General features: G+C 29.8%; 2 protein-coding genes across 5 annotated transcripts in view; one reads left to right on the top strand and one right to left on the bottom strand.

Moving 5' to 3' along the window:
- LOC109152249 overlaps positions 1–14473 on the bottom strand; it is a 131546-nt gene that overhangs the window by 2228 nt on the left and 114845 nt on the right. Inside the window, exons 23-28 of the mRNA XM_019299836.1 lie at positions 10784–10855; positions 10298–10426; positions 7817–7908; positions 7548–7658; positions 7236–7391; positions 7020–7127 (exon numbers count right to left, since the gene is read on the bottom strand). Of these exons, the coding sequence (XP_019155381.1) occupies positions 7020–7127; positions 7236–7391; positions 7548–7658; positions 7817–7908; positions 10298–10426; positions 10784–10855 (668 nt within the window). The remainder of the gene's footprint in view (positions 1–7019; positions 7128–7235; positions 7392–7547; positions 7659–7816; positions 7909–10297; positions 10427–10783; positions 10856–14473) is intronic.
- Positions 1914–6136, top strand: LOC109152256 (villin-3-like). Of its 4 annotated transcripts, XM_019299845.1 has the most exons (6): positions 1915–2171; positions 2280–2610; positions 2728–2824; positions 3406–3499; positions 3596–3746; positions 3817–4123. In XM_019299845.1, exons 3-6 carry the CDS (start codon positions 2802–2804, stop codon positions 3858–3860), a joined length of 312 nt encoding a protein of 103 aa, XP_019155390.1. In that variant the 5' UTR covers positions 1915–2171; positions 2280–2610; positions 2728–2801; the 3' UTR covers positions 3861–4123. The 4 variants fall into 4 exon arrangements, with proteins under 4 accessions (XP_019155389.1, XP_019155390.1, XP_019155388.1 ...); XM_019299844.1 differs by having other exon boundaries at positions 1914–2610; positions 2746–2824; XM_019299843.1 differs by having other exon boundaries at positions 1917–2610; positions 2750–2824.

Here is a 14473-nt window from a genome sequence, read left to right as displayed (position 1 = left end):
TGTCTTTAAGCGTATTTGAATACACAACACTACAAAGACAACGGTTTTAAAAAACTGTTGTCTTTGAGCATCATTATTTAACAAGTATATAAAATGAAAACAAGGATGTTAACAATAAGAGTTGAACCTATAACCTCAAACTTAACAAATAAGTGGTCTAACCAACTAAGCAACATAAACTCTTATTTCTAAAGGTGCAAAATCTTATATATAACTGAGTTGCTTCTGTGTTGTTTGTGAAAATCAAGACAACAATTTTAGAAAATAGTTAAAGAATGCCCCCCAAGAAAAATAAAACCTAAGACTTCTAACATAATAAACTAAGCTAAACCCACCAAGCTACACTAACTATTGTTTACTCAAATGCAACATCTAGTATATTACCAATTTGCTTATGTGTTGTCTTTGAGAACCAATACAATGATTGTATAAAATAGGTTAAGAATGCCACCACAAAGGATAGAACCCAAAACCTTTAACATAACAAACAAAGCTAAATCCACCAAGCCACACCAACTATTATATATTTAAATGTTACACCTTATCTTTTACCTATAATTTAACAAAGAAAGAATACAATTCAAAAGTTAATTTAATAGTTCTATTTTCCTTCATATTTAAATATAAAATTATTCACCAAAATTTCAAAGTAAATTCATTGACCCTTCCGGCTAGCGCATGACTGACAAGGTTAGCTATATGTTGGTAATCGATCCTTCCGGCTAGCGCATGACTAACAAGGTTAGTTATGTTGGAAATCGACCATTCCGGCTAGCGCATGACTAACAAGGTTAGCTATATGTTGGTAATCGACCCTTCCGGCATGCCTGGGACACGTTGAGAATGGATATGAAAGAGTAGTTGATCGATGCCGTACAGTTAGCTATATCCCATTTCTTTTGCCGCGATCTTAATTAGCTCTATGTTCATAATTACCAAACTATATATTCATAATTTTTGAATTGAAATGCATAATCATAATTGAATAACTCTTATCTATATTCACAATTACAGAACTTTATGTTTATAATTTGCGATGTTCATATTCCCAAGTGTTGATAACTATACAGTTTAGAAATTATGAATCAACAATACAGAAATTATGAATCTGCAGTATAGAAATTATGAATTTACTGTATAGAAATTATTAATCTATACAACTGTATTTAAATTAGAAATATACTGTATAGAAATTATGAATCTACATTATAGAAATCTATGAATCTCGTGTTCTGTACCTATATACCGAGTACTATTTTAATTGACTGGATGTAGCGACCCGAGTAATTAAACTAATATTTTGGGACTGTATGTCTTGTGCATGACCGAATATAGTCGTGTGCTACAGTTTGTATGTCACATGCATACATTTGTTAATTAATAGAGCTTGGTTTCGAACCTGATGTTTACATGAATTCTTGTGTGCCATTATGTATTAAATTGTGTGTCTGATATTAATTTGTTGTGTGCCCATTATTTGTCAGCACAATCCTCTATATATTTTTGTCCTCATTTGAACTCAACCATATATATATATATATATATATATATATATATATATATATATATATATATATATATATATATATATATATATATAATTTTATTTTTTAATTTTATATGATATACTACATTGATTAAATAAAATTGAAATATAATTTATTATATAACATCGTTTTATTATTAGAATTGATCTTATAACTTCAAATACAGAAATTATGAATCAACAAATACAGAAATTATGAATCTGCAATATAGAAATTATGAATCTACTGTATAGAAATTATGAATCTATATTATTGTATTTAAATTAGAAATATACTGTATAGAAATTATGAATCTACATTATAGAAACCTATGAATCTCGCATTTTGTATCTATATACCCAGTACTATTTTAATTGTGTCTATCGACCTAAATAATAAAACTAATATTTTCTTACAAAATTTCCCTCTAAAACAAAATTTTCCTCTAAAACAAAATTGGGAACAAAATTTCCAGACAAAATTTCCCACAAAATTACGAACGAAATTGGGACAAAATTTCCCTTGCTCGCCGACTACCATTGTCCTCAGACATCTTCGCAGTCAGAGTGCTCTTCACCAACCGCCATTGTCCTCAGACATCTCCGCCTCCGCCGACCGCCATTCTCCACACTAGCCATCTCCGCAGTAAAAACATTTTAGTTTAGAAATCATTACAGAGCTCCAAGTGAAAGAAGATATACTAGGGTTTAACCATTCCTCCTCTCTTTTCTCTCTTCATATCTGGAATCTCAGAAAATTATCGATTTCTGCAAACTCAACTTTCATGGCTTTCAATTGAGATCTCCGAAGCTCCTCCTCGGTCGTCGCCTCCGCAGCAGGTACGTACAAAATGTTTTTGTAATTATTTAATTTTTCTATTTTATTTTAGCAGAAGCAGCTACTAGCCAAGGGGTCGTTGGTTGAGGACCTGAGGTGTGCACAGACGAAGAAGGCTTCACGGGAACGTGGTTTGGGGCCGTCATTCTTGACCCTAATCCTCCTCCTCCATCTTCTTCTCCTTCTTCCACTACATGATTCGGTTCCAAAAAGAAGAACGCCTTTGGAACGCCAAGGTCTACATCGAGTATGTAAACCTTCTCAAAAATAAAAATTTTAATTTATTGGACAAAGTAGATGCATATTATGATTTTGGCTGGTGGAGAGGAGTGGTAAACAAAGTACTTGCTGATAATAGTTATAGTGTTTTCTTTAAACATGGGAAGAAGGAGAGGCTGCTCAATCACTCAGAATTAAGACCTCACATGGATTGGAAGGATGGAAAATGGTATACTTCTCAGGTATGCTCCTGACAATAGCTCATAATCATTTTTGTTTGTCATACTTGGAAGAAATTGAGTCTATGAGCCAGTATCATAACAAATTAACAACTTGTGTGGGTGAATCATTGTTTTATTACCAATCACAAATTTTGTGTTGAATGCTGTATTCATACTGGAAATTATTATCCGCATTACTTATTAATCACCATCTACTTCAGAGATGAAAGATTCTTGTGGGAGAAAGGCATAGTGTTATTTTATATATTTAATTTTTCTGTTTATTGATGTTAAATATATTATACATTTATCTTTAGTGTATAAGTTTTTGCATAAAAGAACTTATTCTCTAATTTTCACATCAAAAAAGCCAGCTGATTAGTTATTCTCAAACTGCATAGAACTTATTTCTTTTTCTATTGTGGAGTATCTTCCTATTTCTTAATTACTTGTTCACAAAAGTATGCCTGATGTTTATTTGCATTGATAGTGGAGTCATTTCACTCACTTGAAAAAAATACTCTCGGTCAACTAGAGGGTGCTGTGTCACTTGGTAATCTTTGAATTTTTTTTATTATTAAAATGATTTTACATTTCAACAGATGCTATTTATTAGATTGTGGTGAAAAGGTATTTTTTTGGGTTGGCCGTGTAACACAAGTGAATGAGAGGAAATCTGCTATTCAAGCTGCAGAGGTAGAAAATCTGTTTTATGCCCTTCTTAGTTAATTTTATGTGTGTTATTTAATGTGATAGAGATTCTCATACCTTTATACTAAATGATATCCTCAGGAGTTCATAGACTCTCAAAATAGACCCAAATCGATGTGTATTACTCGGCTTATTCAAGGTTATGAGACACATTCATTCAAGTCCATTCATTCGCCCTTCGCCCATTACCGCAAGCTCGCCGGTCGCCACCATTCTCCTCGGTCGCCGCAAGGTACGTCCTTTAACTTTTTTTAGTGCCTCTCAATCTCAAGGTAAGCATTTTCGTTCTAAACATTCAATAGGATTTTTGCTGAATATGCATATTCTGAATTCTCTGTTGGACTGAGGAGAATTTCATGCAAAATGACTTCAAAAGACAGCAGAGGTGAATCAGGTGATATTTTGATTTTCGACCTTAAAAGCAAAAGATTAAAAAGTTTCAAAATGGGAGTAGTCAGTTTAAGTTAGAAGTCTGTCATTGTATTTGTTCAAAATGGGAGTAGTCAGTTTAAGTTAGGGTTTTCCTAAATACAGAAGAATAAATATTTTTGAACTTAATGTAAAGATTTGTCAGTATAAAATAATATATGTAGGAAGTTTTATAGCCTAAATGATGTAGAATGCTGACAAATTATATTATTACCATCAAATAAAAAAACATAGATTTTTTAGCTTAGAAATGAACATGCAAATAAAAGAACACATAGTATAGTTATGTTGGCTATATATTGATATCTTCCAACTAATTGATTTAAGTTTATCATTTCATAAACATATAAATGATGAATAGAAGAAACAATGATCAGGTAATATTAAGCTTTCAAAATTGATTAAGATTATTGTACCTTTGTTGTCAATTCCTTTTGCTGGTCTATAATTGTAGAACTAATTATTGACCTCATACTTTGATTTGACTGCCTTTTAGTTTTGAATTTATGTAAATAGATTGAGTTGATGAAATTTCAATCTGTCATTTTTTGTGGTATTTATTTGTAAAGCGTTAAGTATTCAATTCATAAAGCTTTTGATTACAATTAAAAGTATGACTATTCTTTTTTTTTTTTTTTTTTTTGGTAATGAACAATGTCTGCTACTTTTTTCTCATTAAATCTTCTTGTTCCCCCTCTTATTGACATTAAATAATTATGATTGAGATTTCTTAAAAGTAACTAACTTTTTTTTTTTCAAGTTGATGGCAAATGATGAAAAGACAATTCTGATGCCCTAATTTTCTTTAGAATTCTTAAAATTGAAAGCAGATGATGGACCTAATGTTCTGATGCATTAGATTTTTATTGGCAGCAATAAACTGTGAAGTTGCATTATTAGTTTTAATGCTATCAATTCTATATAGCATGTTGCTTCAAGTTTATAAGTTGATGGCAGATAGTGAGAATAGCATCATTCTTATGCCTTAGGTTTATCTTCTATTGTTCTAATTGATAAAAGAGTTCTCAGAATTAAATTATTTGAGAATCTTTACATTTTCAATTTATGGCAGAGCAATAGAACATTCATCTGATGCCCTATAGTTGTTTTTTATGACAGAGCAATGGAAAACTAAATCGAACAGTGAAGTTTGTTTGTTTGTTTGTTTTTTTGTTTTTTTGTTTTTTTTTTTTTAGATTTTTAAATACAGCTAAAGGGCCGGGGCAGATACAAATTAGTGTTTTTCAACCACTGTTTGATTGTTGATCATGTATGAATGATTTTAACACTGTTTTGTTTGAAATTTGAACTCTTCATATGAAATATCTGACCTGCTGACTGCAAAAAATAAAATTAGGCAAAAAAACAACCTAGACAAAAATTAATTCATTTGCAGATAAGTTTTTGGTCTAAAAAATAGTAACTAATTTTTTTATCTAGATTATTTTAGGCAAATTTGCAATATTGATCTTCTTGTTTCACCCAACAATATTATATCACCATTCAAAGGTGATATTGATTCAGTCTCCAAATCCCAACAATAAGTTAAATTTTTCTTGTTTAATGGTTGCCAACTTCGACTTTTTAAGCCCTTTGGATGAAGAAAACTAATCCAACATGTGCATCTTTTCACAGCACCAGATTCTTGAGTCTCAACATCATTCTTTTTTAAGTGATCTGCAGTGATTGGACTGTTGAACTCATCAACTTTAGATGCTTTCTGAATTGGACTGTTGGCAGTATAATTTTGAGTACTCAATTTATTGTTGAAGTCTATTGATTGAATGCTTTTTAGTTTTTAATTTGATACTTTTATTCACAAAGTTTAAAGTGGAGAGATCAGAGAAAAGACAAAAGATCTTGCCTTTAGAACTGCTAAAACTCTATTACCATATAGTGGTTCTTGCAAATTACTCCTAACTTATTTCGAATTTCATAGCAAATTTATTATATCTATACTAATTTATTTACTCACTTTTTACATGTAGTTTCAACAAGTTGATTATGACAAAGCGGTTATTGATCTGGTGCGTTCAGAATGTGCCGATATTCTATCAAATTATATAGAGTAGGTATAATTTGACGTTGTAATCATTTAGACTTGGTTCGTAGAATTGTTTTTTTTAGTATTATGACTTGGATGATGATTGGATTAGAATTGGTAATGAAAGTATTTTGACTTCTTATTTTGAATCTTGCTTAGCTTCTTCAAAATTATGTAACTACACTTGGCCATGCATGGTGAATGGATAAATTGATTTTTTTTTATATGATTAAAATTTAAGCAGGTTAAAAATGGGTTGAGACAACGGTTAAAAACCGTTGTCTATTTTATAATAGACAACAGTTTGAAACTGTTGTCTTTTCTACAAAAGACAACAGTTTATGGGTGTCACTTTTAACAACACCGGTTTCAACAACACTTAATAGACAACGGTTAAAAAACCGTTGTCGTTGGTAGAAAAGACAACGGTTAATAACCGTTGTCTATTGCGTGACTTAACAACACTTAATGGACAACGGTTAAAAAACCGTTGTCGTTGGTAGAAAAGACAACGGTTAATAACCGTTGTCTATTGCGTGACTTTTAACAACATCGATTTCAACAACATTTAATAGACAACGGTTAAAAAACCGTTGTCGTTGGTAGAAAAGACAACGGTTAATAACCGTTGTCTATTGCGTGACTTTTAACAACACCGGTTTCAACAACACTTAATAGACAACGGTTAAAAAACCGTTGTCGTTTCTAGAAAAGACAACGGTTATTAACTGTTGTCTATGTGCGTGACTTTTAACAACACTTAATAGACAACGGTTAAAAAACCGTTGTCGTTTCTAGAAAAGACAACGGTTATTAACCGTTGTCTATGTGCGTGACTTACAACAACACCGGCTTCAACAACACTTAATAGACAACGGTTAAAAAACCGTTGTTGTTTCTAGAAAAGACAACGGTTAAAAAACCGTTGTCTATGCGCGGGATTTACAACAACACCGGCTTCAACAACAGAAAGTATACCCCTACGACAACGGTTAATAACCGTTGTCTATGTGCATTTTTCTTGTAGTGATATATATATATGGATGATTCCTCAGTACCAATTGCAATAATGTTGTTGTTATGAGGATGAAAAGCTAAGAAAGTTGATGCAGATGGCAACGACGTGATTGTTTTCGTTACCTACATCACATATATATACATTACAGAAATCACGCAAATAGTCATTTATAAAGCCAAATGTGATAAACTTATAATTAAGAGTACGTTAAACTTGTTCGCTAGTCATACCTCACTTGTCATGATGTTAAACAATGAAACCTTTCCACCAACAGCAGACACAACATAAGAGTCATCATTCGAGAGGGCTATGCAAGGAACTACTTCTTCTAGGTTGACAGCTGACACATCATTAATCATAGGAGGACCACTGTTTGGTTGCCAATTCTGTTCCACATAATTGGCAGTGGCATTTAGACACTAGAGACTTTAGAGACTCATTTGCCAAACATTAATGCAAGACATTAACATTAACATAAATAGTATAGCAAAATAATAATAATAATAATAATAATAATAAATCTCTTAATCTATTCACTCTACCTTTCTGCTTGGATTTTGTTCATTGTAGGACCATTTCCATAGTTTTTGAATACCATCTGAGTTGAGTGCCAAGATGCTAGCACCAGAATTTGTATAAAGAAGTCGGGCAACCTTAACAAAAATCAATTTCAACATCAAGTGTTGAAATTCATGGAGAATTAAATACTTTAATTAGCTTATACGTACCCTTTATTTATTAGTTAAAGCACCATTGTCTATCTGTAAGAGAGATGAATTACAAGAAAAATGATAAAGAGTAGTTCAAAAACCTTTGCGTTAGAGCATTCTGGCATGGAAACCATTTGGCATTGAACATGATCTACAATTTCAGTCAATTCCCACAGTTTGGTTCTATCTGGACCTAGCAATTGTCAATAAAATCAATCAACAAGACGTTATATTTGCATGAACCCATTATATTTAATATTATTTAAAAAATATATTGTTTACTCTGATTAAGATTTATGAATGATATGGTATATGTTGATGGAATTATTGATGCATTTGTTACGCACATATATAAATAACAACATGTGGCTGGTCCGGGTCTTTCTCTGTCCGTTTAACCAGGTCCATCCAGTTCGCTCCGAGAAGTACTGAAGCTAGCCCAAAGCTAGCCCAGAGGGAATCATCACTTGGGGAATCAAACCCAGGTTATCCCAGAATTCTCCCTCACAAAGTGAGCTCATTTGCCACTTGAGCTACCCTGTTGGGTTAACTTTGCTGCACTATGTTCTAGCAGTAATTGTGCATGCATTCAACTTATTTTATTTTATAGATTGATATTTACACCCTCTTATTCAAAATGTATACATGAGACCGATAATTAGACTTTACTCAAATTATTTATAATTTAATTTAGTTTCAGTGATGAGTACAAATTAATACTTCAAATTTGCATTAAAATATAATTAGACTAAAAGAAAACTGAATTTAAATATTATAAAAAATGTTGAAAAAAATAAGTGAAAAAGAGATTTATTTTGACCAATAAATAAATATAAGTTATAAAAATTCGGTGAATGAAGTATCATTTCAACAATATATCTTATTAATATAAAAATATATAACTGTGTGTATAAACCCAGTAGTTGAACCATTGTTCTATTGAAGCTCATTGAACCATCAATGCCTAAATGTGTGTGTGTGTATATATATATATATATATATATATATATATATATATATATATATATATATATATATATATATATATATATATATATATATATATATAATAGTGTATGTAATAGCATTTAGTATTTAATTTTTTTTTTCTATATATATTAAACGCTTTTTAAAATCTTTTTTTATTGGATAAATATTCTTATAAAATACTAATAAAGAGTATGAAGTATATATCTATAACATCTATAACGTAGTATAGAACTATTCTCTGCCATTGAAGCCTCTTCATCATCAATATGTGCTGTCATTCATCATTCATGTGTAATTAATTACTCCGTATATAATTATATTATTTTATTTTATAAACTAATATTTATTAATATAAAAATATAGAATGCGTACAAATTGATAATTGGTCACTCCTTTCCAAAATAGTATGACATTAAAAAAAAAAAAACAACAATCAATACTTCTAAAAGAGCCAAATCATTTGCCTAACAATGTTACATCTATAACACTTTTCTCTGCCATATAATAGGAAACTCATCGTCATCAATATGCGTCTATCTTATTTCATTCGTGTGTATGCAAATGACTAGTCTTTTTTATGCGCAATACGCAAAAATATATGCCCAATATTTATATTTTTAAAAATAACTAATAATTTTTTTTTTTTTTAGAATAATAACTAACAAATTCTTACTAATTAAAATATATATAAAATCAAATTTATTTATTATATTAATCCAATATATAATGTCTACAAATATTATTATCATTAAAAAATATAAAAAAAATATATGGTGGATGCATGTGCATGGTAACAATAACGGAAAACATAACGAAAGTTATAACGGTAGCAAAATTTTTGTTCAAAAAATTATATAGTACAACTCTAAAACCATAATGTATAAAATGATTAGCACTAAAAACATGGACATAAATGAGAGATATAACTTTGATTGAAGCTTAATATGTTTTTAGATTATAGAGTTAATTATCGATATGATCATTTGTTTATAGCGAAATTATCAATTTTGTCAAACTTGTCGGTAAAACCTTTTGCTACTCGATTACCAAGTGCCACGTAGAATTTTTTTCAAATATTAAATTTTAAAATATATTTAAAATTTTTAAATAAATTAAAATTATAAAAAAAAAAAAAAAAAAAAAAAAAAAAAAAAACCCAAGCACCCCCTTTTTTCTGGGTTAAAATTCCATTGGAATTTTTGATAGTTGATATATTTTGAACATAAAATATATTAAACAATAAATGCGTAGTGTTATATAAGTAAAATTTTTTAATTGAAATGAAACACCTTTCAATTTGGTAAATTATATTGACAAAAGAATATATTGATATATTATTTGACTCATCTTTTTTTTATTATAAGGAAGGGGGATACCCTACATATACACACTATTGCCTCAACAAAGGTTTGAACCTTACACCTCCCACTTAGAAGAGCAACTTGATACCAGTGGACTACAAGCCACTTGGTATTTGACTCATCTTTTAATCGCAATGAAATGCACCCTTCAATTATATTAAAGAGTATATTAATATATCTCGTTATTAATAAAATATAAAATAATTATAATGATAGTTTAAGAATAATTACTTGAATCATTATGTTCTGACATTGCAACTTCAAAACCGTGCCATGCATTACTTTCTTTTGCTTCGTACTCTTCCACAACTTCGTCACCATCAAGTGATTCACCCCTTTCCTCATCTTCACCTTCTTTTCCTTTTATATATATTAGAGCAAAAAGGTATAGTTTAGTTAGCTAGTCAAGATGCATATATACATTTACATACATATGTACATCCCGTTCTTTAAATTCTGCATCATAAAGATCAAATATAACTTTTTAGAGCCTAATGTTCAACATGTTCAAAAAAAAAAAAAAAAAAAAAAATCTCTTGAGAATTACATTTTATAATAAGTAACAATTATGTATATGTAACCATGGATTAAAGAAATTCATCTCAAAATCACATATTTTAATTGAAATGGAATACATCCCTCAATTATATTAAAGTGTATATCTCAGTAATAATACAATATGAAAAAATTAAAAGGCTAGTGTAAAGAATGAAGTACCTGAACTATGTCCTGCATTACACTCATGCTCCTCAACATCTTCATCACCATCAATTGATTCACCTTCTTCTCCTTTCACATCCCACAATTGTTATTTATAAGAATATATTTGCATTATTAGATATGTATTTATATAATATACCATAAAGTACTATAGTCACCATATTTTGAGGGTTCTGATTCATCATCACTACTTGCATTAATAGGTGATTCAGCACTGTGTCCTACTATTGTAGAATTTTCCAATCTTATATATAATGGCGTAGAGTAATAGCATTTACGTGGTCTTTGATTCAAAGAATAAAAATAAAGAGAATAATAGAATTCTAACATGAATAGAGAAAAAAAAAAAGAATAAAATAGAAAATACTATTCTACTGTTTAATTATAAATATACAATTATATGGGGAATCAAATTCTTGTGTTTTGTTGAACATGAAATAGAATACGAATACCATTTATCTTTTACACTCTCATACATACAGAGTATTATATAAATGAGATTATATATGAATTCTATACACTCAGAAATGGAGAAAATTCATAGATGACATTATAGAAACTTTGGTAATTTTGCTATAGTTAAGGAACTATTTTTGTATACACACATTAGATTATTTTAATTTATAGACAAACATTTATTGTTTAACCTTATTCTTTAACATACAAAATATATAATCATGCATATACATAAACCTATTAGTTGAACATTGACCAGTCGAGCTTTATTGAACAAAAGAAAAAAAAAAAAAGCCCATGGACTTCAATAACATTGATTGTAATGATAAAAGTTCATCAATATGTATTTTAGTGGGAAAAAAGTTCTGTACTTTTCTTATAAATCTTGTTTTTTTTTTTTTTTTTTTTTTTTTAAATAATAATAAATATGCCAAATATCATGTAGTGTGATGGTATTTTGGTATGGTCAAAGGTTCGAATCCCGGTGGTGGGGCTTAGAAAGTATGGTCAAAGGTTCGAACCCCGGTGGTGGGGCTAGGGGTGTAAATGAGCTGAGCCGCTCGTGAGTCGCTCATGAGCGGTTCGGTCAACGCTCGGCTCGAACTCGGTCAAAATCGAGCTTGAGCTCGTGGATTAAACGAGCACGAGCCGAGCTTAGGTATTGTAGGCTCGCGGCTCGACGAGCCGCTCGCGAGCCTTATAATATATAATATAATTATATTATATTTAATATATAAAAATAATAATTAGGGGAGGGAAATAAAAATACTTTAATAATGTAGGAACCGTGGGGTAAGGTCTGTCGAGCTTTTAACGGATTGTTTAGTACTACAGCAATATCTATCGTCTATGACAGGTTCGCCACGCTCATATCTGGGGTTATGCTATTGATGGTTGCTGGACTAGTATGTTAACTTTTGATTATTGTTCTCTTCGTTATATTCGTAGAGTGAATAATAATTTAGCTCATACCTTAGCATCTACTGCTTTTACTCAGTTAGCTATTATGTATTCGGACTCTGGTCCACCAGACTCTATCTTAGCATATTTTGAATAAATGCCGCACAGGCTCCTTTCAAAAAGTAGTTTAAATTTTAAATCAAACAGGTCAAATTCGAGATCAAAATTGAGCTCAAATTCAAGCCTAAACTCGAGCTCGAGCAGCTTGACAATTGCCGAGCTCGAGCATCAATTCACGAGCTCGAGCAGTGCTAACATTAACGAGCACGAGCATGAGCCTACCCAGGCTCGGGCTCGTTTACACCCGTAGGTGGGACTTATAAAGTATAGAACAGATACTATCTTATAAAGAATCATAAGTATTTAAAAAATTTATTATAGTTTATATATATATATATATATGGGGATACATGCTTGTGTACAATTTATTTTACTTGTAATAAAAAGAGCTTTGTAAACTTGTTCTAATTAATTAGTTATGAAATAAGAGGTTGGGATATTTTAAAAATTATTTAGATTTTAATTTTAATTTCAATAAATTAGTACCACTCTCCCTTTCTATTAGAGTTACCTTGTTTACTTTGGTATGTGTCTCTTGCTTTATATGATACAAGCTATATTTATTTTTACTTTTTAGAAATTTGCTAAGCACTTTGTGCTCAGATGACACTCGGGTTGGACTTCCGGTTGTAAGTTCAAACCTTAGTGAATGTGTTATTGGCTCTTTGAACTTCATTAGGTTGAAAAAGTATATTTGAAATTCACTTTTACCCCAAAAAAATTGCATTCTATTTTATTTTGTTATATATTTACACAATAATACATTATTATATATTTACACAATACATTATTATATATTTACAATGACAATAATACATTATATTCATTTGATTGACAAGAGTCTCTCTCTCTCTCTCTCTCTCTCTATATATATATATATATATATATATATATATATATATATATATATACACACACACACACACACGTACACATAAATATATATGTACCTTTAAACATGTTATTAACATTGTCAGAGTAGAATGTGTATATGCAAATTGCAATTGATTTTGTATGTAGCATTTTAATATTAGCAATGTATGCACCTTATACAAAAATCAGTGAATGTTTAATATATTTGTCCAATGTTAAAACAATAATTTTATTGAAATATACTAAAGAAAATAATAAGAAACAGAAAAGATTAATTTTTAAAACTCAAAGCGTTGTTGTATATATAGTAATAGAGTTATCTAGCTTTTGATTAATAAGATTTGATAGAAAATATTTTGTATCTATTTTAGTTTTGAAATTACTAGGATATGTTTTCTCAATTGACCAATAGAAGAGTCATCTCCTCGTGAGGTTGCTTTTACACCTTGTGGTTTGTGAGACTCGATCCTTCATATCTTGTAGCAAATTTTGACTCTATAACTAATGCAGGTTAGTATGTGTATCTTGTTTGATACGATTCAAGTTATATTTATTCGGATGATGTTATAGGGACCAAACTTTTTTTTTTTTTGTTGTTTTATTATATATATATATACGCCTAGTAGTTGTTTGCACAAAGAAATCCAATACTGACGGTCATGGGTCACTTATTTGATTTAGAAAATAGTGATTGTAATTTGTAACAGTAAAATTTTATCAATATGTATTTAAGATTAAAAATATAAAGTGTAAAACTTTTAAATACGGTGGTTTTAAAAAAAAATGCTTAAATAGGTCATCAAAGTGTACACAATAATGCAGTTGGACACTAATAACCTTTAAAAAATGTAATTAGATCTCTAAATTAATCAATTTTGTGTAATTTGTTCATTGTGTCAAATAAAACCTTTTGCTACTCGGTTACCGAGTGTCAAGTAGAAATTGTTTAAAATATTAATTTTTAAATGAATTAAAATTAATTATTTTTTTTTTAAAAAAAAAAGGAAAAAATGCCATTGGATTTTTTGGTGGTTAATATATTTTGAACATAAAATATACGGAGTATAAAATAATAAATGTGTAATGTTATACAAGTTAAAACTCTTAATTGAAATAAAACACTTTTCGATTTGGTATACTACTAACAAAGGAATATATCCATGCATTATTATTATAAAGAGTATATCTCAATATTAATATAGTATGAAATAATTAAAATGATAGTGTAAGAATAATTAAGTTACCTGAATCATTATGTTCTGAGATTGCAACTTTAACACCGTGCCCTGCATTACCTTCTTTTGCTTCATACTCTTCAACATCTTCGTCACAATCAAG

Source organism: Ipomoea nil, unplaced genomic scaffold (genome assembly GCF_001879475.1).
Source record: "Ipomoea nil cultivar Tokyo-kokei standard unplaced genomic scaffold, Asagao_1.1 scaffold2403, whole genome shotgun sequence".
Lineage (NCBI taxonomy): Eukaryota > Viridiplantae > Streptophyta > Magnoliopsida > Solanales > Convolvulaceae > Ipomoea > Ipomoea nil.
This window is presented reverse-complemented; position numbering and strand designations above follow the sequence as displayed.

What these genes read in the sequence shown, in the direction of transcription:
- LOC109152256 (XM_019299844.1), top strand. Translation starts at nt 2,802, where the DNA reads ATGGAAAATGGTATACTTCTCAG. An exon ending in CTGCTATTCAAGCTGCAGAG is followed by an intron (nt 3,500 to 3,595) that starts GTAGAAAATCTG and finishes TGATATCCTCAG; the next exon opens with GAGTTCATAGACTCTCAAAA. An exon ending in TTCTCCTCGGTCGCCGCAAG is followed by an intron (nt 3,747 to 3,816) that starts GTACGTCCTTTA and finishes AACATTCAATAG; the next exon opens with GATTTTTGCTGAATATGCAT.